Source organism: Trichoderma camerunense, assembly GCF_050948025.1.
Source record: "Trichoderma camerunense strain CBS 138272 chromosome Unknown V8C40scaffold_9, whole genome shotgun sequence".
NCBI classification, from domain to species: Eukaryota; Fungi; Ascomycota; class Sordariomycetes; order Hypocreales; family Hypocreaceae; genus Trichoderma; species Trichoderma camerunense.
In genome coordinates this window covers 1,596,372-1,624,343 of record NW_028145361.1, presented here as the reverse complement: position 1 = coordinate 1,624,343, position 27,972 = coordinate 1,596,372, and the positions used below count along the sequence as shown (strand labels likewise).

At 45.6% G+C, this 27,972-nt stretch overlaps 10 protein-coding genes across 10 annotated transcripts; 5 read left to right on the top strand and 5 right to left on the bottom strand.

Moving 5' to 3' along the window:
- Positions 1–17: 17 nt before the first annotated feature.
- On the bottom strand, positions 18–3,487 carry V8C40DRAFT_287791 (cation transporting ATPase; the record flags this gene model as incomplete). The annotated part of the gene is made up of 2 exons (XM_083222785.1): positions 18–2,245; positions 2,326–3,487. 2 exons carry the CDS (start codon positions 3,485–3,487, stop codon positions 18–20), a joined length of 3,390 nt encoding a protein of 1,129 aa, XP_083073399.1.
- Positions 3,488–4,742: 1,255 nt separating this feature from the next.
- On the top strand, positions 4,743–5,550 carry V8C40DRAFT_287789 (class I glutamine amidotransferase-like protein; the record flags this gene model as incomplete). Its single annotated transcript, XM_083222784.1, has 1 exon — positions 4,743–5,550. Exon 1 carries the CDS (start codon positions 4,828–4,830, stop codon positions 5,548–5,550), a length of 723 nt encoding a protein of 240 aa, XP_083073398.1. The 5' UTR covers positions 4,743–4,827.
- A 928-nt stretch (positions 5,551–6,478) lies between these two features.
- On the bottom strand, positions 6,479–7,269 carry V8C40DRAFT_246080 (uncharacterized protein). The gene is made up of 2 exons (XM_083216047.1): positions 7,002–7,269; positions 6,479–6,950 (listed from the first exon to the last, which is right to left on the bottom strand). Exons 1-2 carry the CDS (start codon positions 7,076–7,078, stop codon positions 6,707–6,709), a joined length of 321 nt encoding a protein of 106 aa, XP_083073397.1. The 5' UTR covers positions 7,079–7,269; the 3' UTR covers positions 6,479–6,706.
- Positions 7,270–11,528: 4,259 nt separating this feature from the next.
- Positions 11,529–12,513, top strand: V8C40DRAFT_287787 (glycoside hydrolase family 11 protein; the record flags this gene model as incomplete). Its single annotated transcript, XM_083222783.1, has 2 exons — positions 11,529–11,824; positions 11,928–12,513. The coding sequence occupies 2 exons, from the start codon at positions 11,529–11,531 to the stop codon at positions 12,511–12,513; spliced, it is 882 nt and encodes a 293-aa protein (XP_083073396.1).
- Positions 12,514–12,745: 232 nt separating this feature from the next.
- V8C40DRAFT_266257 (NmrA/HSCARG family protein) lies at positions 12,746–13,705 on the bottom strand (the record flags this gene model as incomplete). The annotated part of the gene is made up of 1 exon (XM_083219738.1): positions 12,746–13,705. One exon carries the CDS (start codon positions 13,703–13,705, stop codon positions 12,746–12,748), a length of 960 nt encoding a protein of 319 aa, XP_083073395.1.
- Positions 13,706–14,160: 455 nt separating this feature from the next.
- Positions 14,161–15,684, bottom strand: V8C40DRAFT_275094 (MFS general substrate transporter; the record flags this gene model as incomplete). Its single annotated transcript, XM_083220669.1, has 4 exons — positions 14,161–15,176; positions 15,235–15,456; positions 15,509–15,588; positions 15,641–15,684. 4 exons carry the CDS (start codon positions 15,682–15,684, stop codon positions 14,161–14,163), a joined length of 1,362 nt encoding a protein of 453 aa, XP_083073394.1.
- Positions 15,685–17,625: 1,941 nt separating this feature from the next.
- Positions 17,626–19,416, top strand: V8C40DRAFT_287785 (putative cytochrome P450 phenylacetate 2-hydroxylase; the record flags this gene model as incomplete). The annotated part of the gene is made up of 5 exons (XM_083222782.1): positions 17,626–17,844; positions 17,894–18,527; positions 18,591–18,805; positions 18,863–18,970; positions 19,039–19,416. 5 exons carry the CDS (start codon positions 17,626–17,628, stop codon positions 19,414–19,416), a joined length of 1,554 nt encoding a protein of 517 aa, XP_083073393.1.
- Positions 19,417–22,212: 2,796 nt separating this feature from the next.
- On the top strand, positions 22,213–24,748 carry V8C40DRAFT_287782 (uncharacterized protein; the record flags this gene model as incomplete). The annotated part of the gene is made up of 2 exons (XM_083222781.1): positions 22,213–23,463; positions 23,521–24,748. Exons 1-2 carry the CDS (start codon positions 22,247–22,249, stop codon positions 24,746–24,748), a joined length of 2,445 nt encoding a protein of 814 aa, XP_083073392.1. The 5' UTR covers positions 22,213–22,246.
- Positions 24,749–25,579: 831 nt separating this feature from the next.
- On the top strand, positions 25,580–26,547 carry V8C40DRAFT_287779 (glutathione S-transferase family protein; the record flags this gene model as incomplete). The annotated part of the gene is made up of 2 exons (XM_083222780.1): positions 25,580–26,127; positions 26,189–26,547. The coding sequence occupies exons 1-2, from the start codon at positions 25,785–25,787 to the stop codon at positions 26,545–26,547; spliced, it is 702 nt and encodes a 233-aa protein (XP_083073391.1). The 5' UTR covers positions 25,580–25,784.
- Positions 26,548–26,969: 422 nt separating this feature from the next.
- Positions 26,970–27,921, bottom strand: V8C40DRAFT_246078 (AhpD-like protein). Its single transcript, XM_083216046.1, has 3 exons — positions 27,491–27,921; positions 27,370–27,431; positions 26,970–27,274 (listed from the first exon to the last, which is right to left on the bottom strand). The coding sequence occupies exons 1-3, from the start codon at positions 27,646–27,648 to the stop codon at positions 27,036–27,038; spliced, it is 459 nt and encodes a 152-aa protein (XP_083073390.1). The 5' UTR covers positions 27,649–27,921; the 3' UTR covers positions 26,970–27,035.
- Between the last annotated feature and the right edge of the window lie 51 nt (positions 27,922–27,972).

Genomic DNA, 27,972 nt, shown 5'->3' with positions numbered 1-27,972 from the left:
ATAACTAGAGAATATAACTACTTGCGGCTAATTCTTTTCATAATCTTTTGACAAAACCTTCGTAAGGCTTCATCGGGAAGTAAGCGAATGAGAATACCCACGGGAATTGAGCCAACACCTAAGGCAATAGAGATGGCCCATTGCTCACCAGTCAGCCGGACGACGACAAACGCCTCACCACCAACATAAATAATAATTAACTGCCCACCGACCATAATAGACATCATCACCATGAACAGCCAATTGTGGTGCAAACCCTCGAAGATGTTCAGCTTGTTATCAATGCGACGGCTGTTTATGAGCTTGAAGATTTGCATAAAAACAAACACGTTGAAAATAAGAGTTCTCAACTGGGACTCTGGGTAACCGAGGTTAGATCCGGCAAACCATAATACGAAGCAAACAATCAGCTGGTAGATGGATTGACCGATGATCATCTTCCACATGATGAAACTAATAAGAGAAGCTGTCCGTGGCTCTGGTTTCCGTTGAAGTACGCTTCCTGTTGGCGGATCTGTCGCAAGCGCAAGCGCCGCAAATGTGTCCATAATGAGATTAACCCACAGCAGTTGTACTGCGTTGAGCACTGCAGTTTCGTTGCTATCGGATACGGCCGTAACGAATGTTATGATGACTGCTGTGATGTTGACAGTAAGTTGGAACTGCAAAAATTTCTTCACGGAGTCGTTAACGGCCCGTCCCCAACCAAGTGCCTTAACAATGGACGTAAAGTTATCATCCATCAAGATGATATCAGATGCCTCTTTAGCGACTTCTGTTCCAGATAAGCCCATGGAAAAGCCCACATCAGCAGCCTTCAGAGCCGGCGCATCATTTGTACCATCCCCTGTCACTGCGACAATCTCACCGAGGCTCTGTAGAGTTTTGACGAGGATGCGTTTATCTTCCGGGCTGGACCTGGCCAAAATACAGATATCTCTGGCAACCTCTGCTTTTTCTCCATCGGTTAGTCGGCGAAAGTCTTGCCCCTCCATTACCAAGCCTTCATCTCCCGCTGAAGTTCTTTTCAAGATGCCACATTCTCTCCCGACCGCTCTTGCAGTCTCAATGTTGTCACCGGTCACCATCTTGACTGACACTGATGCTCTTCGGCAAGCTTTGACCGCAGAAGGAACTCCCTGTCTAACAGGATCTCGAATCCCCACAACACCAACCCACGTCATATCTTGAAGAAGATCGGGAAGCTCAATATCGTTAGACCCCGTTGAGCTGTCGTCTGCTTGGAGCCAATGTGGGGGCCACTCCTGGAAATCGACATATGAGAGAGCTAAAGTTCGTAATGATTGCGTCGTAAATCCATATATTATATGTCTGATAGTATCTTTCTGGTATTCCGACATCGGTACCTGTGATAAACATTTCGATACATCAAACAGCGAGGTACTACATTGTGCTAGGACAACTTCCGGTGCCCCCTTCACAAATAATCGATACTTTGCTTCGCCTTTGCAAATATCCGATTGAGACAGCTTGATTACCGCTCCCATGCATTTATGCTCTGATTTAAATGGGAACAGCTGCTCTAGGGAGCTGTTGGCACGTTCCAAGGAGGCTGGTCCAAGTCCAAAATATCGACGAACCCAATCAAGGAGAGCTGTCTCTGTTTTGGTTCCCACAAATACCGTCCTGCCGTTCTCTTCACTCTCAAAAGCAGTAGTGTTTACTGCAAGAGCAGTCTTCAGTAGATTTTGAACCTCCGTACAGAGCTTTGAGGACAATTGGTCTGTAGAAATCAGTTCATGTTGCTGCACCTCCACATGTGCCGACGATGAGCTGGTTGGCTTTTTAGACTCCGTTTGGGAATGCTGTATACGAAGCGCACTGCCATCAAGTCCAAGTTGTAGATTCTTATCACCAAATAGCAGAGGCTCGCGGCCTAGTGCACCGGTGACCACAGTCATAGCGTTTTCTGTGAGAGTGCCTGTTTTATCTGAGCAGATAACGGTGGCATTCCCCATTGTTTCGCATGATTGAAGGTGGCGAACGAGATTATTTTCTCTTGTCATGCGCTTGGTAGCGAACGCCAGTGACAGTGTTACCGCCAGTGGGAGGCCTTCAGGGACAGCAACGACAATAATGGTGATGGCCATGACAAGAATATGTAGAAAATCTTGTGCTTTCTCTTCTGGAGACCCGTCGTTTCCGGGCAGTTTGATCAGAAACTCGATGAAAAGGACGGTGAATAACAAGCACCCGGCCCCGCCTCCAAGTTTTGCGATGTAACCTAGAGGATAGACTCATTAGCCTCCTAATGCTCAAATATCCGACGCTGGAATTAATGGTATGGAACCAAGCAGTGCTTACCAGCCAGAACATTCAGTTTTTGTTGCAAGGGCGTAGGCCCAGGATCCTCCGACAGTGACATCATGGTCCGACCGTGACTGGAGTTCTGCCCGACGGAAGTCACGAGAAAAGATCCAACACCGTCCAAGACTCTGGCCCCAGAGATGATAAATGGATCCAGCCTTTTCAGCTCTGATCCTTCTTCGTTGAGAAGTGCCTGCTGTACATCGTCCGCTGGGACCTTTTTGGCCAAATCAGACTCCCCTGTGACTGAAGACTCATCACAACTCAGACCATGGCCTTGAACAAAGACTCCATCAACCGGAATAATATCGCCTGGTTCCAGAAGCATGATGTCGCCTACAACAACATCATGAACAGACACGGCCATAGGGCTGCCTGAACGGATTACTTTCACAAAGCGATCCTCTTTCTTCATGTTGAGCTTTCGGAATTGGCGTTCTTTCTGCCAGTCATTCAGCGCGCCAACAATCACAACGATTGCGATTGCAACAATGATCGCCACGCCTTCAACCCACTCAACCTTAGCACCTTCATGCTCCGTTTGCCCAAATGTCTGATATAATCCAAGGGCAAGCGAGACAATAGCTGCAACGCTGAGCAGTATGAGTACATGGTCATGCAAAGCGATCCATGCCAGCTGGAGAATTGATTTCGATTTTCGTTCGGGTAACCGATTTTCGCCAAAGACTCGTTTCCTATCAGCGAAGCTACTGCTTGGTTTATCGTTGGAGCAAACCAAGCCATGGTTCCCAGCTTGTTCGCTCTCTTTGAGCAGCCCAGGCGATAGGTGAGCCGTTGTCGCTTGCTCGAATGTGATTGATTGAACAATATGATGTTCATCAATACCAAGGCCAGCACGACAATTGGTCCATAGACCTTTCTCTAGCCCAAGAAGCCCCCCTAAAGCGACAAAAGCAGCAACGCTTTTTGGATTTATAAGCTTGCCCAATTGACCTGGGGAGAAAGCAAATGGGTTGTTTTCAACATCGAATAGGTGTTCTTCTCCTGGGTTTGGTCGAAGAATAGAGTCTTCAGACTGCTGAATGCCTTCTAAAGATCTGGATTTGTCGTGTAAGCGTTCGCCCTTGGACCTTGTGCTCTCGTCAACGCTCCTCGACGAGCTCTGTGAATCATTTATCATTTGAAGTACGTTCAGCATGCTGAATTCTGGCGGCAACAAGAATTACTCGTGATAGAAGATCTTGGGTGTACAGCTGGACCCTTTTCTGTAGGCGAGATTTGATTGTTCCGACTTGTGTCGCGTATACGGGGTTGATGCCGTTTCACGGAACTCTTGATGTAATCTTTGATGGCAGCAACAGTTGTTGCTTTGTCTCAGATATTTATTTCAACAAATATGTTTCAATACCTTCATGCTCTATGGAAATCCCACATAGAGTAGTCATCATGATGATAGAATGATGGGTTCGTGAGGCCTCCTTATGAATACCGTAGTTAGACAATGAGCTACTGACGATAGCCAGCTTACGGACGATGTCATCATCTGCCGCAAACTGCCATCAAAACTGTTACGACAAAGAGGAGATTTGATCTTCAAGGTTTTTGCTATTGGCTTGGCAAGCTACGCTGTATAGACTGCGATGAGGCTGTGAAACCAGCGGCGGAGGCGCAGTGACGCCACAGTGTGTAGGAAATGCCAAGGACAACGCGGTTCATACTGAAACAGTAAACAATAGCAATTTCTTGTAGTCTATAGTTTCATAAGCTTTTTTTTAAAGTTAAGAGGATGATGCCGTAGATACAGGTTATATGGGCGATGTGGCGGCATCCGACCGTCTCAAAAAAAAAAAAAAAAAAAAGTTCGACCATTTGCATAATAAGCAGCAGCATTGGATTGGGAGGGGTTCTTCATTAATTACAAGATCGGATATATTCAAATTTACGAGACTTTCTTATTTCTTTTCATCGTTGAGCAATTAAGTGAACAATTGTATCCCGCGAAATAAGCGCGATATGGAAGACTTATATTGCCAGTCATGAGCATGACTAGCTGGGCAAGAGGACACTAGCAACCTGACATCTCATAAACGCCCCAAATTGATGTCAAGTTCGTTCATATAGAATAACCAACGAAGAGTTGCAATTCCATGTAGTATTGGGGTCCGCTCCATATATATTTGTAATCGTTACTCCACGGTTATCTTCATCACAGGTTTCTCTTATGCTGGGAATACAACTCTATCCCTACATCCGTGACAAAGCGGATATACAGAGCAAACATTTAGTTAGATTCCCTAACAGCAATGTATGACTGGCTGAGAAGCTGTCGTATGATGTCTCGCGCGGGATTTTACTCATATTTGCACCTCTTCTCCATATTTAATTTTGATTCTTTATGGCTAATGCCTATTTAAAGATGCGATAACTCATCTTGAAGCGTTGAGCACGCAACACTTACATCCTAACCATCTTTTACTTTCTTACTACCAGTATAAGCTTAATTTGTCTTCTATCCGTTGGTTGAAAGCTCCCTTCAATATGGCTGTTACTCATGTAGGCATCCTTGCCTATGCCTTCCAAATTGTGGATAGCGCAGGTCCCGCCGATCTCCTCTCCTCCGCCAACAAGTCCGCTTTCCAAGCCGTCAAAGAATATGGACCGATTGATGAAGACATTATATCTCGCGCACCCCAATTTGTTTTCCATTACATTGGTGTCACTAGAGATCCAGTTCTCCTTGGGTCGAGCCAGATGGTAATCATGCCTACAACAACCGTCGAGGAATGCCCAGAACTTGACATTCTCCTTGTCCCTGGGCCGTACCTCAGCAGATTTGAACTACACCCGAAGCATGCTGAGTTTATCCGCAAACATGTGGAAGCCGATAAGATGCTGTGGACAACTTGCACGGGGGCTAGTGTCGTGGCATCAACAGGTGTTTTGGACGGCAAAAAAGCAACAGTTAACAACGTCGAATACGCTTGGGTGCGTAAGCGTTGGCCCAAGGTTAACTGGACTAGAGAGAAGAAGTGGATTGTTGACGGAAACATCTGGACCGGTTCGGGTGCATTTGCTGGGGTAGATATGGTTGCACACTGGCTCAAGGAAAATTATGGGCTGGATATGCTCATTCAAGCTAGCAACAACCTTGATTACGAGGCCAGAGATGATGATGGCCTATATACGGTTTTTCCTCAGAGGTTCGATTCACAGGGAAATAAAGTAGCTACGCATGAATTCCTGTACTACGATGAGGAGTAGATACATTGTATCTCCTCCGCGTACTATAGGAGTCTCAATATTAAGAGTTCACGCCCTATGTGTCAACACTCATTTCAACTTTGTCGGATATATGTACCACTAAAAAAATGGGATTCAAGTCACAAAAGCTGAAAGCTTTGTTCCTCTAGAAGTGAATAAGTCTTCCTAATAGACCAATTATAATGAACATCAATGATATGGATGACTTAAGAAAGCTGGCCGGAATTAAAATGTTTGCCAGTGCCTTCAGTGAATCAGTAGCAAAGTTTGTCTATCAAGAGCATATTCAGTGAATAACGCCATGTTCGCATCCAATATCTGATTCATATCACGGGGCTGTGTCTCATGGATTGTCTCGCCGGAGAAGTCCAGGTCGTTCACAGGTTCTCTTCAACCTAGCCAAGTAACCAATCATGCAAGGTGTCCTCCTCGGTACGCCTACCTTATGATTCCGCTAATCTGTGTCGGTACGTTCCTTAACAAAGTGTATGACGGCAATACCGGGGCGCATTCGGATCCTAGATTATAGAGCGAATCTCGGCGGGGCTCCGAAGCACATCGTTCAGCTGCTGGTCTGCTAAGTGTACCTCACGCCCGTGTGCTACTCAAAATTTCTTTTTCGTTTATAGCCTTTATGAGGGGAATGATTATTTCCTCCAAGGGGTATCATATTCCCTGTTCTCAACCCCACAGCCGCTACCTTAATCCCATACTGACTATTCATATCCAAATCGCCAATATTGTTACAAATACGACGCTAGGTAACCTTAAATCGCTGCAACTTAATGATTTCCACTTCATAAATGAGGTCGCAGAGGCCGTTGTTGTTCGGTCTGGTCTAAAGGACGATGACTGTTTGCAGGCTGCAGAACGCGGGCTGTTGATGATATGAGCTTCTAGGGAAGCCGTTGGAGAGAAGAAGGTTATAGGCATACTTGTTGGGTATATTGAAGATAATATCTGATGCTCTGGCTATTGTAGGTGATCCAGTAAGCTGGTTTGGTTTATATAACATTAATTTATTGCCTTGCTGACGCCTTGTAGTACTCCTGTCTCCTGCAGTAATTGATCGCTGTGTAAGTTATCCCCATCACAAATGGAGTATCCCTATAAACATTGACAGCCCTCTATTATTCGCTCGTAGTTTGTAGTGATATTATTCTGGCGTTGGTGCAGAAGGGATCTGGGCTTGTTGTGTTGGTGCAGGAGGCGCATTTTTATCTTGTGTTGATACAGTAGCAGTCTCTTTCTCTTGGGCTGATGTCGTGGGGACCTCTTTTTCTTCTGGGGTGATGCCTGCTTCGAGGTTCCTTTGTCGCATGTATCGCTCACGCTCTGCTCGTTCTCTGGCAGCAAGCTCGAACTCCTCGTGTGTACCCTTTTTCCACATTCGTGGAAACCTAATAGGTCAATACATAGCCATATGTTTGCCCACATATGTAACTACTTACCACCACCAAACAAATATAAATGCAATACCACAGATGCAACTAAGGGATGCAACCGGTATAACCCAGCTCGGAGCCATCTCGTAAATTATAATTCTGCTCTAAGGCAGAAAAGGTGAGTTGTCTTATTACGGCCACCTGATGTCGAACTGCCGAACGATTGTATTGGAGATTGTAGGGTGTGTTGTAGGGTGAATGCACCACGGTTCCAATTTGGCAAGCAGAAATGAATTAATATTAAACCTTAGTGACTACAACAGCTACTAATTCTACAAACGAGGTGAAGCTTCTTATACTGTCCTGGGGTGATGCAGAATTTAAGTACAAGAACACCAACGGGCAAGTACATGAATGTATGCTAATCCATCAACAAAAGATCCAGAAAATATCCATGGACTATTCCATATTCTCTTCAAGCTCCTTGAAGCACCGCCGAGGTAGACCCGGCCGTGTAGGCCTATGACAACGAGAGTGGGAGAAATCCCCGGACTGATACCGTATTTCGTGAAAATCCATAGCGTTGGTTATTGGTTTTGGGGTGATGTGGTAACGCAATATAGCTAGCCGCGTGGCTATCCTAGTCAACCCGGGTTTATTTGCGGAGAGATCCATAGTCCAATATTTCGCGGGAATCCGGCAACGCGCCCACTCACACTCACACACGCCAATAACTCACGCGTATTTTTCTCAGCTTGACGCCTTACGAAACATACTGTAGGTGGGACGCATATTCCCATCAGAAAAGGCCCGTCTTTGCGGTGCTATCACGGACCTCGAGATCCATGGTGACTTCCGCTAAACACTCGATATTTTTAGAATTCTTGGAGGTGGTTCCATTTAGGGATACTAATCTAATCGTGAAATCTTAATGAAGCTAACAACTATACATAGGACATCGATCACCCAAATAAATGCTGCTCATCATCTGATTACCTCCAGCGCGCCCACATTTCAATAACGCCTTCCCAAGTCCTGAATTGGTGATTCCGTAACTTAGAAACAGTCTGTTTTCCTAATTCATGGACCCAAAGATGACCCCCAAGGATTGAAACGAGATTTCTCGTGGCGAAACTGTGGCCGTATCGCCACTCCTGGGGATTTTTATAAGCGTTACGTTCAAGATTGGAAACCTTTGGCTAAGAAGCAGCAACTATATGTTATACCAGTTGTTTTGCTTGGTTAGTACTCTAATGCCAGCTCTGATGGGGCGATTCCAATAGGCACAATCTCCGGCAGTAATAATCTCTCCCGGATGCATTTAGATGGCGCGATGAAGCGCTTCTATCATTCTATCATTTGGCTCTTGTTTAAATCGCGACTTGGTATACCTATATCTATCATTAGGCATCAGGTATGGCACAGTTGTTGGGCGGCGTAGGTCATTAAGTGGACATGAATGTCAGCATCAGCACATGTAGGGTCAAACGAGCGAGTGTGAGAATGGCGATCCGTTTTCTTCCGAATCATTTTTTAACCCAAGAGAGCATTTGAATGGACAAGTGGATTGATAATAATATGGCTATATTCTGTCTCTCAGTATCTCACAAACTTGCCTCTCATGTACTTCGTTGCTTTCATCTTGGGTCGAAGTTGAATGGCGTATTCACTGATAGCGTTGCTAGTGCATTTGAGTGTGTAGCTGGAAATACACGCGGTATCAATGGAGGTTTTGATCCAATCGGCCGTACTACAACTCGTATTTCTATCAAGGCGTTGCTTCATTACGATTTATCGCCCATTGGCCCCATGTCTCATGGATGTCGAGCATGCATCGCTCCTCGGATGGTCAGATACCACGCTGTTGGTAACAGTCGGTCCGAGCTGGATGGAACAAACACACATTCATACGTCAAGTCCATTGCGAGCATTTTCATCAAGGATGTATAGAAAATAGTCACCTCTGCTTGTGTCGGCATAAGGGATTCTAGGCTTGCAGGGCTGCAGCCGTCTTGAGTGCGCTATATGGGCCGACTCTTCTCCAGGACTCCACAATTGACGATGCTGCTGCTATCCCTTTCGTGAATGTTTCGACCCACAAAGTAGCCATGTGACACTCGCTCGTCCCGCAATACAGCCACCGGTCCTTTACACTATGGGTTGGTGAAAGGAGCGAAATGCGATAACGTGACGGAGACGCGACGACAATGCTGGTTAAGATGGCCAAAAATTACGAGAGCGAGAAAACGTGCCGGTTGCCATGTATAGGTTGCCTGTCTCCCCACAGGGGCGGCCCGAGCTGTTTTTTTTTTTTTAGTGATAGGCCACGACTCTGTCCCTTGAGGACGAGTATTACGCATTGAAAATGTCGACTCATGTGATTTTGAGCCGGATTTTGGAGTCCCAAATAGGCGCATCTTCTATCTTCTAACCAATTCGGCTCCAGGTTAGCAAATTTTTATAGCCTATAGCCTACTATGATCATATTCGCAACACAAAACTGTGAAAACTTATTCCGTACTGCACAATCTATCCCATAAGTCCTCTCGGAACCGGAATGCAAATCTCTGCAGCCCATTCAGTGACTATAAGATCCATGGATGGATTAAGCAGATTGGCATGTGGTATAGAAAGCCAACACCACATTATGGTAACCATCTTCATTCCGTAGATGGTTGGTATTGAATCCAGCCAAAAGAAATGCTTCAATTGCCCTTAATATCATAGCGTTTAGAAAAAATGAAAGTTGAAATGGCGGGGTTAGAGCATTTTGAGTATCGCGGCTGACAGTAAGCCCAGGCACTTACTTACCATCTTACGTACCAGTGATTGCGTTGGCAGCGACGAGGTCGCCCAGCATATAATACCGCCTCATACGGATCAATTCTTCCACATATCTATAAGCCAAATCGGTTTTAGAGACTCCATTGTGACTCAAGTGCTATTACATCGTACACCGTAACATGGCGGGCACATCTCGTTCCAATGCCGAAAGAGATTTAACTACACTACTTCTGCATAGAATCCGATCAGTGTTGAGAAGCGTCGTGTGAGCTTCTTTCCATTGCATTTTAATCTCAAAAGTCCAAGGGTACGGAGTACAGATGTGGTCATAGTGAAATGCCGTACATTGCAACCCTATCTTGCCACTGAGACTTGCCGGACAGCCTCACGCCACTACCCTATAATTTTAAAATGTGTGGTTTGAGCCTATATATGTTAGAATGAACAGTTTTACGACCAACATATGGTACACGCAGCCTCACCCACTCTCTTTCTTGATTAGCTTGTACATACTTTTAAATACCTCTACGACTCTGTAGCACCTGAATGCCACTGACTTCGTAATACTCGCATTAGTTGCAACTAAACTACCCTTTTGACCGACCAAGCGGACGTCGTTGGTGGTCCCATTGCTCCAATCAACTGACGATTGTGCTTAGTCTATATTTCGGCTAAGTTATGCATAAATACTTGAATAATATTTAAAACTGCGGATCTTACTTCTCGTGACTATCATGGATAATGTCTTTTTCCCTTTCCGCTTCGTAGTTAATGACATCGCAATTGGCTGATTTGATGCCAGTGGCTATTCCCAATGAGTCTTTAAAAGTGCATCTTCTATGTTTCCATTTGCATCTTTTGGGTTAATGTTCCCTGTTTTATTACCTTGCATCGTTGGGCAAAGGCGCCTAATAGTCCTATTCAAAGAAACTTCCACGTAACCCAGTCAAGAGCGCGTGCCTCACCGCTCGTATAATCGATAGTTGTGTTCTGTTAATATAAACGAACTTCGTACGTATGAGTCTCCTTCAATACCATCTCTACCTGACTCTGTGATTTGTTGGACTAAACTGATGTATATGGTTATATACGTAGAACTCCCGCCCCGCTTGAGTTGCCGGAGTCCGAGTTATCGTTACATTTTAATCCGCACGGCAAAAATGGAATTCCAGAAATCAATTTACCCCGCGCCAAGGTTAATCTGCCAGTGTTCCCACCATCTGCATGTGTAAATTACATGACCTGAATAAACACTCATTAGGCGTAGTGAGCAACCCTGTGTAGGGTTCAGCAGAGCTGGAGCTGATGGATAAACTTTATCCATTGACAACACGCTTCAACCCAGGCTCTTACCTCTACTAGCATGGACACAGGCATCTTGCCTTTCTAGGGTTCGAATATGCTATTTCTCCACTATTTCACTAAACTGTAAAGGATGATATTTACCAACCCCGTTTAATACATTTCCCATTAGCTAGAGGAGTTATCGTCGTCCACAGGCTATTAATTCACCTCCTGAATTCTTCCGAATAGTGTAATCTGCTCGGATTAAGGGAGATGGGAAGATTTCAGGCTGATATAGTGGATGAATTACCATTTTCCTCACATGAGCAAGCAAGCCGCAAAGCATGGTTGGAAAAAGCCGGAAAGAGGAAATACGTCCACTCCATTTGTTATAGAGTACGCGTTTCACCAATTAGCAATAAGTATATAAGCTTCCCTTAAGGTTCATGAGTTGACATCGTACATCACTTCGTCTCATCGACAGTAGCAACTTGGCCCTTCACTGGAGCTTCACTGTTCGCTATCATGGTTGCCTTTTCCCGATTCGTTGCTGGCCTCTCGGTCATCGCGGCCTCCCTCGCCGCTCCTACGGAGGTAGCCGAAAAGAAAGTTGAGGAGCGTGGCGAGTATAACTTTTTCCTCGGGCCTGACCACCCGCTCTCTCGTCGTAACTTAGCCGGCCGCTCCAACACCAATTACAATCAAGATTATACCACTGGCGGAACGGTGAACTTCACGCCGTCGACTAATGGGTTCTCGCTCAATTGGAATACCCAACAAGATTTCGTCGTTGGTGTTGGTTGGAACCCTGGCAGCAACCTGTACGTGACTTTATTATTACATATTTTTCTTCTGTTTTCTTATCTATACATCATACATTGATCAACTGGCTAATCCGTTATATCAATACGTTGGATGTGACAGTCCCATTACTCATTCCGGCACCTTCAATGTGGCTAGCGGTCTTGGCAGTCTTTCCGTCTATGGATGGACCACCAACCCGCTTGTTGAGTACTACGTTATGGAGACCAACATTGGAATCAGCACAGGTGGCTCGCAGAAGGGGACAGTTACCAGTGATGGAGGCACCTATGCTATTTGGGAAAACCAGCGCGTCAACGAACCTTCCATCATAGGCACGGCGACCTTCAATCAGTACATCTCCATCCGACAGGGAGGACGAAGCAATGGCACCGTCACTATTCAGAACCACTTTGACGCGTGGGCAGCAGCTGGTTTGCATCTCGGCACGATGAACTACCAGGTCATTGCTGTTGAGAGTTGGAGCGGCAGTGGGTCGGCTCAGCAGTCCGTTTCCAATACTGGGGGCTCCGGAACTCCTCCTCCTCCTCCTCCCGGAAGCACAACCTCATCGGCACCTGGCTCCGGACCTACAGGTAGTTGCTCCGCCTTGTACGGCCAATGCGGTGGTATCGGCTGGCAAGGCCCTACGTGCTGCTCCTCAGGTACCTGCAAGGTTGGAAACGCGTACTATTCTCAGTGCCTGTAAGCTAGGGAATCTTCAAACGCCGTTGGTACATGGGTTGGTTAGAAGAGCCGAATACATGTGAGAACTGAAATTGCAATTTTTTAACCAAGAACATGATCAAACCAGATGGAGGCAGGATGTGGTCAAAGAAGCGGGTTACGAAGAACGACATAACGCATCGTTAAGAAGATCACCGTACTAAACAGCAACTAGATAGCATCCATACCTATATGAGATAAGAGCTGGACGTAAGTTATATTTCCAGCGCGTCTAGTGAATCATCAAGGGATACAATTGAACTAGTATCAACGCCCAACTCATCCGGAAGTACCATTGGATACATCGCGTCCGTCCATGCTTGGTCTCCCAGCGCCTGCATATACTGCATCATGAGGCTTCCTTCTTCTGCCCATAGAGGGTACAGCTTGTAGTATGTTTCACTGCTAGTCTCAATAAATTCGAACTCTTTACCACGTGTGCGCGCAAGTTTTCTCAGCATGTCGAGTACGTTGAATGTACCAATCGACGCCACCACCATTGCCCCTTTCTTCATCTCAGGCTTGTCTAGTATAGCCTGGACAAACGGCACAAGATTCTTCCTGATATCTCCAATGGTTGGGTAATTGATCTTTGACGGGTCAAAATTCCCAATAAGAACATATTTCCCGGCACTCTCCAGCAGTGTTGGTCTGAAGAAGGGGAGGGTAAAGTTTAACGAGTACCATCCAATCAGCATAAAGGTTGTCTTAGATAGCAGATCTTCTTTTGTTCGGATATAATGAGCCACAATATCCTTGCTGTCGTAGTGCGGTACCTTCATTTTCCCTCCGCTTTTGACCAATGCTCCTGGAAGATTGCTCCAGACGTAATGCTCCAGAGTCGGCGTGGCCTCCGCAGCATCTGCCAAATTCTTTCCCTGTTGTATCTCAGTTTCCATGGCTTTGTCTGCATCTTCAGATGTTGCAAAAAGCTCAAAGAAATTTGTAACACCGAAGATGAAATGGGATCCAGCAAAAGCAGAGACCAGGGAGGCATAGTCGTTAACATCTGCCCTGACAACTTCTACGCCTTGTTGCTTGAGAGTTTCAGCGGCATCGCTTTCGGGCCGTCGTGTAAGTCCGCGGATTTTGTAACCTCCATGTTTCTTCAGGGCATCAATAACAGCCGCTCCTTGGTTACCAGTCGCCCCCACAACAGTTGCAATTTTAGTCATCGTAAAAAGTTGATGTGTGTTCAGTATAATAAATTTGGATAATCAAGGCAAACAATTGCTACAAAGTTAAAGTGAGTTACCAAATGTTAATTCTGATTTGCATAGCTGAGCTGGTGATGGTTTTATATTGCTCTACTTTCTCATTTCAAAGCATGGTCAGACATGTCAGCGGGTGTCTGACGTTATTATCAATCTTCATGTCAGAATAGTACCGTACCAATAAGTCTGTTAATGTTACTTTCAATGTTTCCATGCCTAGCATTTGCTCAACTAGTCCACGAATGAAATGTATGCCTAAAGGCATGTATGCATGTTATGCTTGTTTCTAAATCATGGGGAGCGACTCTATCCGGTGCGAGCTTGATCAATTCATAGTTAGCTTATGTATGAAGCACACCACTATGACATATGATTTCCACCACTGCCAAAGTTGGCGTCCTTAAACCCGGGCTCCGCTACAGAGTATACACAAAGTCAGGCCGTTTATCACCTTTGATGCGTTTCTCCTCTTCCGTTAGTCCACTCTCCACACTGTTACCCATATTCCTATGCCGCCGAGAGTTCTCAACTCTCAAAGCAAAGTGCATGAAAACCGATCCCCCAAGCAAGAAGAAGATTTGTGATGCCAAAACCACCCCATGGCCAGTCGGGTACCTAGGCTTTTGGGCGGGTAGGTAGATATTTGACGACACTATCCCATTCAAATTTCCGAAACCAACGACTATACCCAACACTATAGCTCGCTTTAGTGAGCCCTCAGTATTATTGGATACCCATGAAAGGGTATTTGGAATGGCTGGGTAGATACCCATTGCTCCCAGAAAAGTACCCGCGTACTGAATGTTTGGCCGCGACGAGCCCAACAACAAAGCAAATCCAACAATACCCAGAGTGGCGGCGGTTAAATTACAATACCCTCGCCATTTCGTTTTGTCCGCGAAGAAGCCTATGAGTACCGTAAGCACCGCCGCACAAACATATGGTGGAACCGTCAGTAGCTGGGCGCGCGTTCCTGAATGACCCATAGCGGCGATAATGGTCGGAAGAAAGAGTGAAAAGGCATAAAGTGGAATGGTGCAGCCGATAAAAATCCAAGTATATCCATATGTCTTCCAATCTTTAAGTGCCTCGTAGATGTAACGTTTGTCGAAATCATCGGCCGTATATCCCTGTCTGTCCAAGATAAGTCGACGTTGTACCCTGATACGGTCTTCGGGAGTGAGGAATTTAGCTGTATCGGGCCAGTCGAAGACCATCCACCAGCATAGGATACCAACGAGCACTGTAGCAAGGCCTTCAATGATGAAAATCCAAGCCCAGCCTGGCTTACCGCCAATTCCGTCCATTTTGGTAATGGCGGCCGCTAGTAGGCCTCCAAAAGAACCGGCAATTGCAGCAGCGGAGAGGAAAATGGCACTTCGGACGCCAATTTCTGAACTCTTATACCAACAGCTAAGGTAGTAGTTGACTCCTGTTCGTATGGGGAAACAGTTAGCTAACACAAAGCTCATAATGTGAAGTGATTCTACCTGGAAATAATCCTGCCTCTGCCGCCCCAAGAAAGAATCGAGCGGCTAGAAGGCCTTTGTATGATGTTGTGAGGCCCATCAACGTCATGATTATGCCCCATATTAAGATAATACTCGTGAAGAAAATGCGAGGGGTAAGGCGCTTAAGCAGGGCATTGGTAACGGGTTCGGCAACGGCATAGGAAATGAAGAAAATGGTCAAGATCATATTGTAGTTGTTTCCTTCGAATAGGTGTCAGTCACTTGTGAAACTGGAATGTGATTCATCAATTACCTTTCATGCCGAGATCGGCCTCAATATGAGCCAATCTGGCATTTCCGATATTGGTACGATCCAAGAAGGACAGCAGGTACCTAGAAGCCATTTAGAATTGATCACTGCTGGCAAAATTTGGATCGATCTAACAGAAGAGATAACCATGGGACCAGCCAAAGGTCAACTTTCCACATTAACTTCCTGTCCTAAATGATACCATAAGTTAAGGGGCTTGATATGTGACATTTGCAAGGAGAGAATATACAATTTCCTGCTTCTCCTCCTCACTTTTCCCTTCATCTGGGTCGGCAAGGCGAGCCAGAAGCTCATTTCTCTCGTATTCGATATGCTCAGTCTCTTTGATCTTGATTTCTTCAACTGAACCCGACGTGCGAACGCGTTGGGGTGACAAGTCGGCTGCTGACATGCTGATTGAAATATCTCTCCAGCATTCGAGAATTTGGTATGATAAGGCGGATTTTTCAATTGATATGTTTAATTAAACTGAAAATAACAGGTTGGAACAAGACTGAGGTCAATGTACAAGAAATTACGCCCATTTTATATCTTCCCATGCATTGCCAAGCTGAAATGTTTCCAAGCCACATTTTTGCCAACGAAAATAGCGGTATCGACGGACAAGGAAGAGTGCAGCTCTATTCCAATAGCCATATGTCTAACATACCTTGGCGGATGATTATTCCCAATCGTCATTAGCTGTGCTTGGATGGCGTCTTGAAGTAGTAACTGGATGAACTAGAGTATCCTTTTCAAGGCTCCTAACTGGTAGAGTGTGGCGAGTTGGTCTGGAGCCAATGCACCCCGCAAAATTAGCTCGTATGCATTCAGCCCAGATTGCGGGGGAATAGCAGGGGTTTACCCCAAGATGGGGATGACAAGAGCTAAAGACTCGGCAGGTGGTCTCCAGGATGCGAAGAGTTTGAGGCATGTTGGTTTAGGGAAAGTTGGGCAAGCTTTAACTTCTGAATATCTAATAGGTTATTGAAGAAGCCGCGGCATCCCATGGGGTAGGACATGTCAAGTTCTAATTTTGCCCACCAGATGGCTCGAGATACAAGTACTACAATAAAGCTATCCCTGGATTTATTGTAGTAAAGACCGAGGCACGCCGAAAGCCACCTATATTGCGCACAAATCTTAGTATTTTATTAGACATTTAACGCCGAGTTCTACAAGTCATTACTGTAGTTGAACTAGATCCCTCTTAGAAATGGTAATATGGAAATTATATTTCCGATAACCACAGCCAGTAAACAGTCATTCATATGTTCAATTTAAGGACATGCCAAGATAATGGAGAAGAGTAGAATATAATAAAGGGCATTTTACTAAGAGGAAAAAATACAGAGAATTGACGTTCGAGGGACGTTGCCATCACAGCGTTGGTACACATAAAGTCCAGCGAATCATTCCACTCTGCAACTTAACTCATTTGAGGGTTCTAAAACCGACCTTTGGATCTACTACATCCATAAAATCGCAAAGAGACATACAATTGCTTATTCTATTCCGATGAGCGATTTCGTAATTTAACTATCGCGCTGGAACCGTTTAAAATACTTCATTGTTTCAAAATGTACTTATCGGCTGGTACTTTCATACTTGAGTATCTCTACCCCTCATAAAGTCTTCTACTGATCATCTAATCACTCACTATACGATACTTACCGACGCTTCCTATGGGCGAAACGTAACCAGAAAATTTTCCATACGTCATGGTTTCGGACATCAGCATCTATAGCGTAATGTCAACTAATAATCCAGATCTCCAAGACATGAAAACTAGCAGATACATACGTGTATTCACTCCAACCATCTTTCTCAAGCTCTCAACTGCCCCCCGCCCCCCACCCCCGCCCCCGCATCTTCTATACTCTTCGGTTTTTCATGGTGGAGTATTGACAGCGCCTTACTGAGGCTGAAGGAGGACTCCTGGTTCTCCAACGTAGTACTAACACAGGCAAGAGATTTGATCGTCTCCATAGCAATGATGGCTTCCTCTGACGTGCAACCAAAACACAATCTCCAACTCCCTGACTTTATATTAACAGCAAGCTTCTCGCCATGGTTTCTACTACCAGTCTCATCGATGTACACTTGTCTACTTCTCGAAGATGCATCCATTCACTCCGTTCTTCGTTATTGCGGCCATTGTAGCCATTGCTATTCGTTGGATGAATAAGACTGACATCCCTAAAATTAAAAACTTGCCTGAGCTCCCTGGAGTGCCACTATTTGGTAGCCTGTTTCTTCTTGGAAAGCATCATGCACGAAACTGTGCCGGACTTGCCAAAACCTATGGAGATGTTTTCCAAGTTCGCCTCGGGAACCGAGTACGTTGACCTCTTTTTGCTTACGACAGGCAAAGCTAACATGGCATAGAGGTTCATATACGCTAACTCCTTTGATGGAGTTAAGGAGCTATGGATTAAAAATCAGGCTGCTCTGATCTCTCGACCAACCTTTTGGACTTTCCATAATGTGGTCTCGAAAACGCAAGGTGTCTACACACTTGGAACGTCACCATGGAACGAATCAGTAAAGCGAGCTCGGAAGGCTGCCGCGACGGCGCTCAACCGGCAAGCTGTTCAAACCTACCTCCCATTCATTGATCTGGAGTCTACTACTAGTATCAATGAGCTGGTACAGAATATCAAGAATGGTTTTGATGTTGATCCCAATGGTTACTTCCAACGGTTCTCTCTTAACATCAGTCTTACACTGTGTTATGGCATCCGAATTGATGGGACCGTTCGTGACCACACGTTGAATGAGGTCGTTCAAGTCGAAAGAGAGCTTGGAAATATCCGTGGGATTGCTCATAACTGGCAGGACTATGTACCATTGCTACGATTATGGCCTGGCTTCAAAACGAATGCCATAAAGTTCCGCTCTAGGAGGGATGAATACATCTTGGATTTCTACGAGCAATTGAAACAGCGAATTGCGGATGGGACCGATAATCCCTGCATTGCTGGCAACGTCTTAAAAAATCCCGAAGCGAAGCTTGAAGACAGTAAGGCAAACCGGTCACAACATATGGATAAGGAGTTATTACAGACTATTAACCAGCCTATAGATGAACTGAAGTCCATTTGCCTCACCATGGTTGCTGCCGGCCTGGATACTCTCCCGGGAAACATTAACATGACAATAGCTTACCTATCCTCCCCTCATGGCCAGGAAATACAAGATCACATGTATGAAGAAATTCTGAAAGCTTACCCGAACGAAGATCCCTGGGATGCTTGTTTGACTGAAGAGCGGTGTGAGTTTGTGGTATCGTTTATCAAGGTGAGCATTACAACTTCCCTACGCACAGCATCTAGGGTGTTTCTAACAAGGGTGTAGGAAGTACTTCGCTTTTGGTCTACGCTCAACCTATCCTTTAACCGACAGAGTATCAGAGATATTACGTATAAAGGAGCTACTATTCCTGCTGGGACACCTTTCTTAATGGTAAGTGATGATTGAGCCGCGATCTACTCAGGTTGGAAATCTAATGATCTAACACTGGCGCAATACAGAATATGTGGGCTGCAAATCATGATCCTAAACAATTTCATCACCCTATGGACTTCATCCCCGATCGCTTTGATGGGGTCTCTGAAGCTGGACAGGGCACTCAGCATTACGGATATGGTGCTGGTACTCGGATGTGTGCAGGTGCTCACTTGGCTAATCGCGAGCTTTACGTCATCTTCATCCGTTTGGTGCTGGCATTCCATATTCGTGAGACGACACACGTTAAGGATAGGCCGATCTTGGATACCATCGAATGTAACTCTGTGCCTACAAGCATGGTGACTCAGCCGAAGCCATTCAAGGTGAGGTTTATTCCTCGGAATCAACAGCAATTAGAAAAATGGATTGCAAGCAGCAAAGAGAAGACTGCATACCTTTGAAAGGGTTACATACATTTTGGGGTTGCTTTATATAGGTAGCTTCAAGGCCTCATAGCATTTTTGTATCATTAGAAATGACAAGAAAGTACTGCACCTGAGATACCGTGTGGTGACGCAAATGGGACAGTATCTTATCGTTCGGGCGTACTGCTCCACTTACTCTCTCACTCATTCTTAACTATACGGCAGTTGTGACACGTTCATGTTGGAATGATGCAACTAATTTTGTATGTTGATATAACCCAGTATGCTCAACAGTTTTCATCCGCACGAGCTTCTGTAGCATATTGTGTAAGCATGTCACAACAGATTACGCTTTCTACACATTGCTCCTAACCTGTACTCCGTAGTATAGATCTTTTCTTACTCTTCCAGCATCAGCTATTCTTTAATACCAAAACAACAATCAGAATCACTAAGTGCAATTTTTTTCTCTCGGACATTTAATATTTAGATCCGCATGATAATATGGATAGCCAGTATTATCGTCTCCCAGCTACGAGTACAGCTAATGGATCACGGATATCATTACAACCATATGATTGGCTAATAAGCCCACAGTACTATGCATGTCATATGAAGGGTTTCGAGTGCGCCGTATAACGTAGCGGTAAAAGTGCGTCTTTCCGCCAAGATTCTGGGGACCGATCATCCAAATTGTGGGATCCGAAATGTTCGTCTTCCGGGTAATGAGGAGAGTCGACCTCGTCAAAATAAGATGGAGATGGAGTTAGCGGTCGGCGCTTGTAAAGTAATGGATCCATCAATGATGCTAAAGACCAGGTCAATGCTTAGATGGTGTGCGGGGGCGGGGCACGGCTCCCCAAGTTGGAGATTGGTGATGAGCAGAGCTGTTCATGGTCCAAAGATGTCCATAACAGATTATATAGTGTAGTAAGAGCAATATACTTGATCTCTTAAAAAAATTGTAATTGTATTACCATCTCAAATTAATCACGTTCCACGCTACATAAAGCGTATTGTACAGAGTCTTGTATTGCAACATCACTGTATCCGGCGAAACCGTGTTGGACTCCGAAAAGATGGCTCGCAGAATCCAGGTCGCCATTCTAGACGACTACCAAGGCGTCGCAGAGACAATATTTCGTCAAGTAATGCCAGAAATTGAAATACGCACGTTTCCTGACACCATCCAACTCTCTTCTCCCGAAGACAGCGATGCCCTTGTGCGTCGGCTTCAACCCTACAATGTCATTAGCACGATGCGCGAACGAACGCCCTTCCCGAAAGAAATAATAGAGCGTCTTCCTAAGCTACAACTCCTTCTCACCACGGGAATGAAGAATTCTGCCATTGACATGACTGCCTGCGCTGAGCAGGGGATTGCTGTTGTTGGTGCGAAGGGTCTTGGTAAAAACAGTACAGAAACCCCACCGACATCTCTCGATTCAACCCTTGAGCATTGTTGGGCCTTGATCCTAGGTCTCTCTCGAAATATCTCTCGGGACGATTTAAGGGTTAAAAAGGGACACTGGGAAACATCCTACGCCACGGGACTTCGCGGTAAGACGCTCGGTCTGCTGGGATTTGGTACCTTGGGCTCGAGAGTCGCTTTCGTTGGAGCAAGCTCATTCGGCATGAAGATTTTGGCGTGGTCCAGTAGCCTTACTCAGCAGATTGCTGATGAAAAAGCTGCAAGCTTTAGTCTACCTCCAGGGTCATTCAAAGTCGCTAGAACTAAAGAGGAGCTCCTACAAAATTCTGACGTTTTAAGCATCCACTACGTTCTATCCGAACGCAGTAGGAATATCTTGGGATCAAGTGAACTGGCTCTTATGAAGCCTTCAGCGATCTTGATCAACACGTCTAGAAGTGCTCTCATCAATGAACAAGCTTTATTGGATACATTATTGCAGGGCAAAATTAGAGGGGCTGCGCTAGATGTTCACAACGTCGAGCCACTGCCGCAGAATTCACCTTGGAGGGTAACCTCTTGGGGTACTGAAGGACGGAGCCAATTGCTTCTTAGTCCACATATGGGCTATGTCGAAGAGGGAGTTATGACGCGCTGGTACGAGGATTCGGCAATGAATTTGAAGACATGGGCTGAAGGAAAAGACCTTCTCACTAAACTCAATTAGAGACTGAAGGGGGATAATGTGATAGTTGGGCGACGCTCAATGGAAAAGTGAATAAATAAACATATTATGATATCTCTAGACTGGAGTTTTCAACACTGAACCTGTTGACCTGTTGTACATCGCATTGGAACAATGTGGCTGTCTTGCCTATTGCCCAACAGATACTAGCTACAATAAAGCCCTAACTGCAGAGCAATATAGAAATGGCAGTCTTTTCTGAGAACTGCACCAACTTGGTGCTTCATACAGTAGCACGAGCCATCTATGATTGCCATAACATTATGTTCTTACAGCAAGTGTGTACAACGAAAGTTGCGCAATTCACAACATGAGAGCCACTCGGCCATTCCAGACCTAGTAAACATTGTTTATCCAGCTACTTTTCTCTGTTTCTCTGATCGTCATATTGGTAGGTATATGTCGGGCTGTTTGGGGCGAAGGACAACGATGATTCGCCCATTAGCCGATCAATAATTTCCGTTTAAAAGCCTAGACCAGACAGCTAAAGCCGAAGTGACCAGGAGCTTAGCCTCTCTCCCCAGCTTCAAGCCATCTCTGCCCTTAGTTAGATGCGGGGAATCCTTGCCTCTAGAGCCGCTACTGCCACCCGACAAACTCTTGTTCGGCTGTCCTCGTCGGCATCGACGGCGTCCCCAAATTTGCTTTTGCAAGCTTCCCTTCTCTTCCCCTCCCCCAAAACTTCATGCACATTCCAAGCAGTCTGTAAGATGAACGAAGTTACCACTCATCCTGCAAAAAATATCTTGTGCCATCGTTGCAATCGGGGCTTTTCTCGACAAGAACACCTTCAGCGTCATGAGAGATCACGTAAGCATGCCTACAAATATTCAATTCCTAGAGGTTCTCTACTAAAGAGCTATTTAGATACAAAAGAAAAACCGTTCAAGTGTTCTCGATGCCCAAAATCATTTACAAGAAAGTATGAGAGAGTTGCTGGTTTGAAACATTGTCACTGGGTTTCTAACGCAAAGTTAAGGGATTTACTCACTCGGCATTCTCGTCTTACACATCCAGCAGCACCTCAAAATGTTCAGCCCCGTTTGGAAGAAGATCTATCGAGTGCATCAACTCTGGTAGCCTATACAGATATTTCGCCTCAGGGTCTATTGCACTCTGCAGAGCAGTATGCACATTCCCAAGACCTAACTACGACTCTTGCCGTACACTCCGAAGAAGGAAATCAGTTCCAACCCGATGAAGCGCACCGAAAATCAGTAGAAGACTCTCTAGCTTTCGATGTCGACAACAGCCTTACAGAAATCAATGCCCCAGCATTTGCACAAGACTTCGCATCATTTATTGATATGGTGCGAACGCCTGGGCATCCTTTTTCTCCGGCATATCAACCTCTACCAGTCTTTTTTCCTGATCTAAATCTACCATTACTCAATGGTTTCGAAGATCAGCGTGTCCCTGAAGACGTAGAAGGAATTTCTGCTTCCGTAAGGTTAGCAGCCCCTCAGCGAGTCCCAACCTATCAGGTTGGGGAGGCAGGATGCTCCTTGTCTCGGTATGGATCTAGACTCCCCTCTCTGCAGCCCGAAGAGACATCTCAACAGGCTGGGCAACATTCTGTCAATCATACTACCGGCCGTTTCGTCGTTACCAATGAACTTCGTCAACAAATAATCGAAGACATTTCCAAGTTTCCGGGTTGTTTTGACGCGGAATTTGTTCTTCCTTCCAGACATACCCTGACGCGTTTGGTTAACGGATACTTTAAAAATTTCCACGAGCACTACCCGTTTCTACACCTGCCTACTCTCCGCTTAGAGACGCTGCTTGTGGAATTACTGCTAGCTACAGCTGCACTTGGTGCACGGTATACGAGAGAGACTGAGGTTGGGGCTGAACTGTTCCATGTGGCTAGGGCCATAGCGCTCGAGCGCTGCCAACGATGCAACACCAGTGCCGAAGGCAATATGTATCGAGAGGAACAAGAATGGCGAGGTCCATTCACCCCGGATATCAGTAACCCGAGCTCGCCTAAAAATCGGAAAACAATGTTCGTGGAGATGACCCAGACCGTCCTGATGCTCATCGCAATAGCCACATGGTACAAATATGAACCAGGGGCGACGAATGCGCTCTCCTTGCGCAGCGTATTGCATTCTCTGGTTCGAGAGCTGGAAGTTACACAGCAATCGGATCAGCACTGGGATGATTGGGAAGCTTGGATCCAATTTGAGACAATTAAAAGAACGCAGCTGGTTGTTTTCTGCTTCTTCAATATCCACACAATTCTTTTCGATCTTCCACCAATGCAGTTGGCCAGCGCGATACGCCTGGATCTCCCCTGCTCAGAAACTGTGTGGAGAGCTACCGATGAACAGTTGTGGCGTGACGCCCGCAGAACGTCCAACATCCCCCGTGAGGACTTCCAGGGAGTGCTTGCGGAACTTTTCGCCAACGACGACCAGTCTTCTGATGCTAGCTCACAAGCTCCTCGGAATCTCTCCGCATTAGGCGGATACGGCATCATCCACGCCATCATTCAGCAGATTTGGCTCACTCGAAACGCCCGCCTACCCAGCCAACAACGATATTCTAGACTTTCCGCTGAAGATATGAATATGTTTGAGTCTGCTTTGAAACGATGGGCAAGGTATTGGGAGCGGAATCAAGAGTCCTCTTTGAACCCACTCAGCCCACATGGCCCTGTTACTTTCACGTCTACAGCTTTACTGCGGCTGGCATATATTCGTCTCAACTTGAATCTTGGTCCTGTTAGGCGTCTTGATAGTTGGGATCCAGCTTTAGTGGCTCGATCGATACATCAAAGCCAGGGAGTTGAGAGACACCCCCAACTAACTCGAGCGGCTCTGCATTGCGCCCATGCCCTAAGCATCCCCGTGAAGCTTGGAATTAACTATGTCGCAACGACCCAGCTTATTAACTGGTCAAACCAACACGCTCTATGTTCGCTCGAATGCGCAATCCTTCTAGCAAAATGGCTTGAATTGATAACCAAACCAGACCCTAGCCCACCTTTAACGGCCGCCGAACAGGTGGTCCTCAAGTTTGTAATTGAGCTAGTGGCTGAGACTGAGTATAAACGCACTGTCGAGCAAATAGCCCATAAGAAACAATATTTGGCTGCTAAGGTTGTGAGGCTATGGGCGAGGCTTCATCGGGCTGATAGCGTGTGGCAGGTGGTCAACGTAATTGGGGAATCTCTGAACATATATGCAGATCTACTAGAGCCATAATTACCTAGGTATGGATAGCTTTTTGACAAAAGTATATGGACACTGACAAGATACACGTAATTTTTGCTTCGCTCGTAGTCCAATGTACTTTGTCATCTCTCCATTATGCACTGAAACCGCCGAGCTCGGTGTTATATAGATGGAACGTCACCACAGCCGGACCAGAATAAAATGTATCATCCATCAGCACTAGTATGTTTCTGATATTCTGGCTTGGATATAGGTTGTAATAGCTACTGGGCTTGCTAGTACAGTATTGCCATATCCAATACGCTTTCATTGCCAATTTGATGACACGATGCTAGAACCACGCTGTTAATAGTGTTGAAACAATCACCTGTAAGCTCGAGCACGCTGAAAATCTGTTATCAATAAAGTAATACCAAGGCCGAAAAAGTTGGTAACATCTGCAAGATCTGCAAGTTCAGTGCAGGTGCTGAATATCGTGGAGTTTCTTGAAAGAAGATACATTTTATGAATTTGCCTCTATACAGGGCCATTATGACGATAAGAGGAAAAGATGAGCCTCTCTCTTTCCACTTCGATTCTCAAGACTGTCCGCATGTAATCTCCCCTTCGTCCCCACTCGTTCTGTCTTTCTCATGCTGTCGCCCTTGTACATAGGCCTATCCAATTCCAAATACGGAGGCAAATACAATATTACACGCATACTAGATTGCCTCCAAATTGGGGACCCCAAAAAATGGCTTGGATGGCTTGAAAGGTTTCATGCACACCCAGTTGACCTAAATGGTGGGGGCGGGGCTCGAGAATGGAAACATTGAAGTTTGCCCACCCATGCGCCTACTTGTTTTGAGCGGCCATTACGAGGTCAGAAGAACCGACTCATGAAGAATAACGTTGTTAGATAGACTGTCATCATGTGGGGGAGAAGAAGCACGCCCCTCCAGCGTAGGTTTGTGTCTGTTAAGGCTTTTATAGGGCTAATTCTATCTCTCTGTCTGTCCACCGGCCTTGTTGGTCATGGTCAAAACAGATCTCGGGAAGAAAAGCTGGGATTGGCAAGTAGACAACAATGTCTTCTAATCCAAGTATCAACTTCTTTACCTGGCTCACTGCCAACGGGATTAAAGTGTCCATTACACTCGAAGAGCTGTCCATCCCATATCAGGTCACGGAGGTGGACATCTCATCCAATGCTCAGAAAGAGCCTTGGTTCATCAAGATCAACCCCAATGGTCGGATTCCGGCTATCTTAGATGATGGACAGCGAGTTTTTGAGAGCGGTGCAATTCTGTTGTATCTGGCGGATAAGTACGACTCTGAAGGCAAAATTAGCTACCAGTTTGGTACATCCGAGTATTATGAACAGCTGAGCTGGATAATGTTCCAAGTTGGAGGTGTTGGGCCAATGCAAGGTGAGAGAATTCTGTTACTACGTTATGTCAATCCTTGTACCTAATACGTTTGAGTCGATAGGCCAGGCAAACCATTTTCGTCTCATGGCAGGGGAATATTCCCAATATGCTATTGACCGGTACATGGCCGAGACTCGGAGGCTGTATTCTGTACTGAATGAAAGGCTTGGAGCATCTCCTTGGCTAGCTGGTAATAAGTATACTATTGCCGACATTTGCAACTACGGTTGGGTTCGATATGGACCAATTGCTCTTGGAATAGACCTAGGTGACTTCCCCCATCTGAAGCGGTGGCATGATGCTATTCACGGAAGGACGGCAGTGCAGAGAGGTCTAAATGTTCCACGAGTGATTCCGGATGAGCAGTTGAGGGAGAGGTATAGACTCATGGAGGAAAAGACAACTGCTCTTCAAAGTTGACCGTGTTGGGATATACTCAAGATCTGAGACCATAATAATAGCAGAAATAAACTTTGCTGGTTCATCAATTTGAGTTGTACCAATTAGCCCATTACCAAGGCCGTATACACTCGCCCGTAATCCCCCAAAGGCCACTGACTCCGCCCTTTCGACGCACTCTCCTCGCCCCACGCTACTCTAGAACATGCACATCAAGTAGGTGCTAGCGTGGTCCTTTATCAATATTGCATGTGCCATTAGACGGATACAGCTACAGATAATGATAGATCTTGATGCCAGTGATGCCATTAAGTTATTCTAGATCTATCTCAACTGAAATACAATAATCAGTTTACTTGGCTTCGAGGACGCGACCGCAGAAGTCGACCTGAAGAGTGTATTATCTAGAGCATGACGCTAGGCACACCGGAACAAGTTCTGAGGTAAAATCTTTGGACATTGAAAACTTCTAAATTGGCGCTGTCCTAGTGAATAGTACTAAGAATGGTTCATTGCACATGAGGAAGCACCTCTGACAGCTCTCTAGTATGTTCACCGTTCGCAACCATCTCATTAATGACGCGAGTCGCTGTCTTTGTGGCCTCTATCCCAGCAGGTACCCCGCAATATATCGAGGATTGAAGAATGGCCTCACGAATCTCAAGCTCCGTCAAGCCGTTGTTGATGGCTCCGCGGATGTGAATTGCCAGCTCGGGCCAGCTTTTTAGTCCGATCAGCATACCAATATCTGAAGAGACCGGAAGCATGATTAGTTAACTATCTCTTGCAATATAGCTAATAGCCCGTCCCGACAGATTAAGGCCAGTATTCATATCAACTTACTAAGAAGACTGCGCTGCTGGAATGTTAAGCCTGGGCGAGACCAAATGTTACCCCAGCAATACCTGTGTTCTATCAGTATATCGTGAACCTAGCATTGTAACTAGTCCCATAACTTTCTTACTCAGTAACGAGTTGCTGGTTGGGGTAGGCAAACTCCGTTGACCCATTCTTTAAAGCTGTGTCAACATAAGCATCGCCAACTACTTTTCGTCGATTTTTGAGACCAATTGCAAACATCTCGTTGCTAAAGTGGTCTGCCTTTGAACTATTGGCAGACATATTGAACTAGGGTGAGTATATGCAAGCTGGGTAAGGAACTCAGATGAGCAGCATGAAGGAGAGAAACATGAGCAAGATCGTTGACTCAAACTGGCGTTACTTGAACGGAGTGCATTGCCGCAGAGCCTTTAAAGTGCATTCCCAACAATATATATGTAAGTTCCGATCAGTCGCAAAAAAGTAATAGCTAAAGATGCCGAGATTAACCACTCTCCAAATTGGAGCGCTTTATTTCCGGATCGCCAACCTCGGCCGGCATCGCGAGCTTACCATGGCGTTCAGAGTTGCACACTTCAGAGGTGCTGCAACTGGGACTGGACTTGA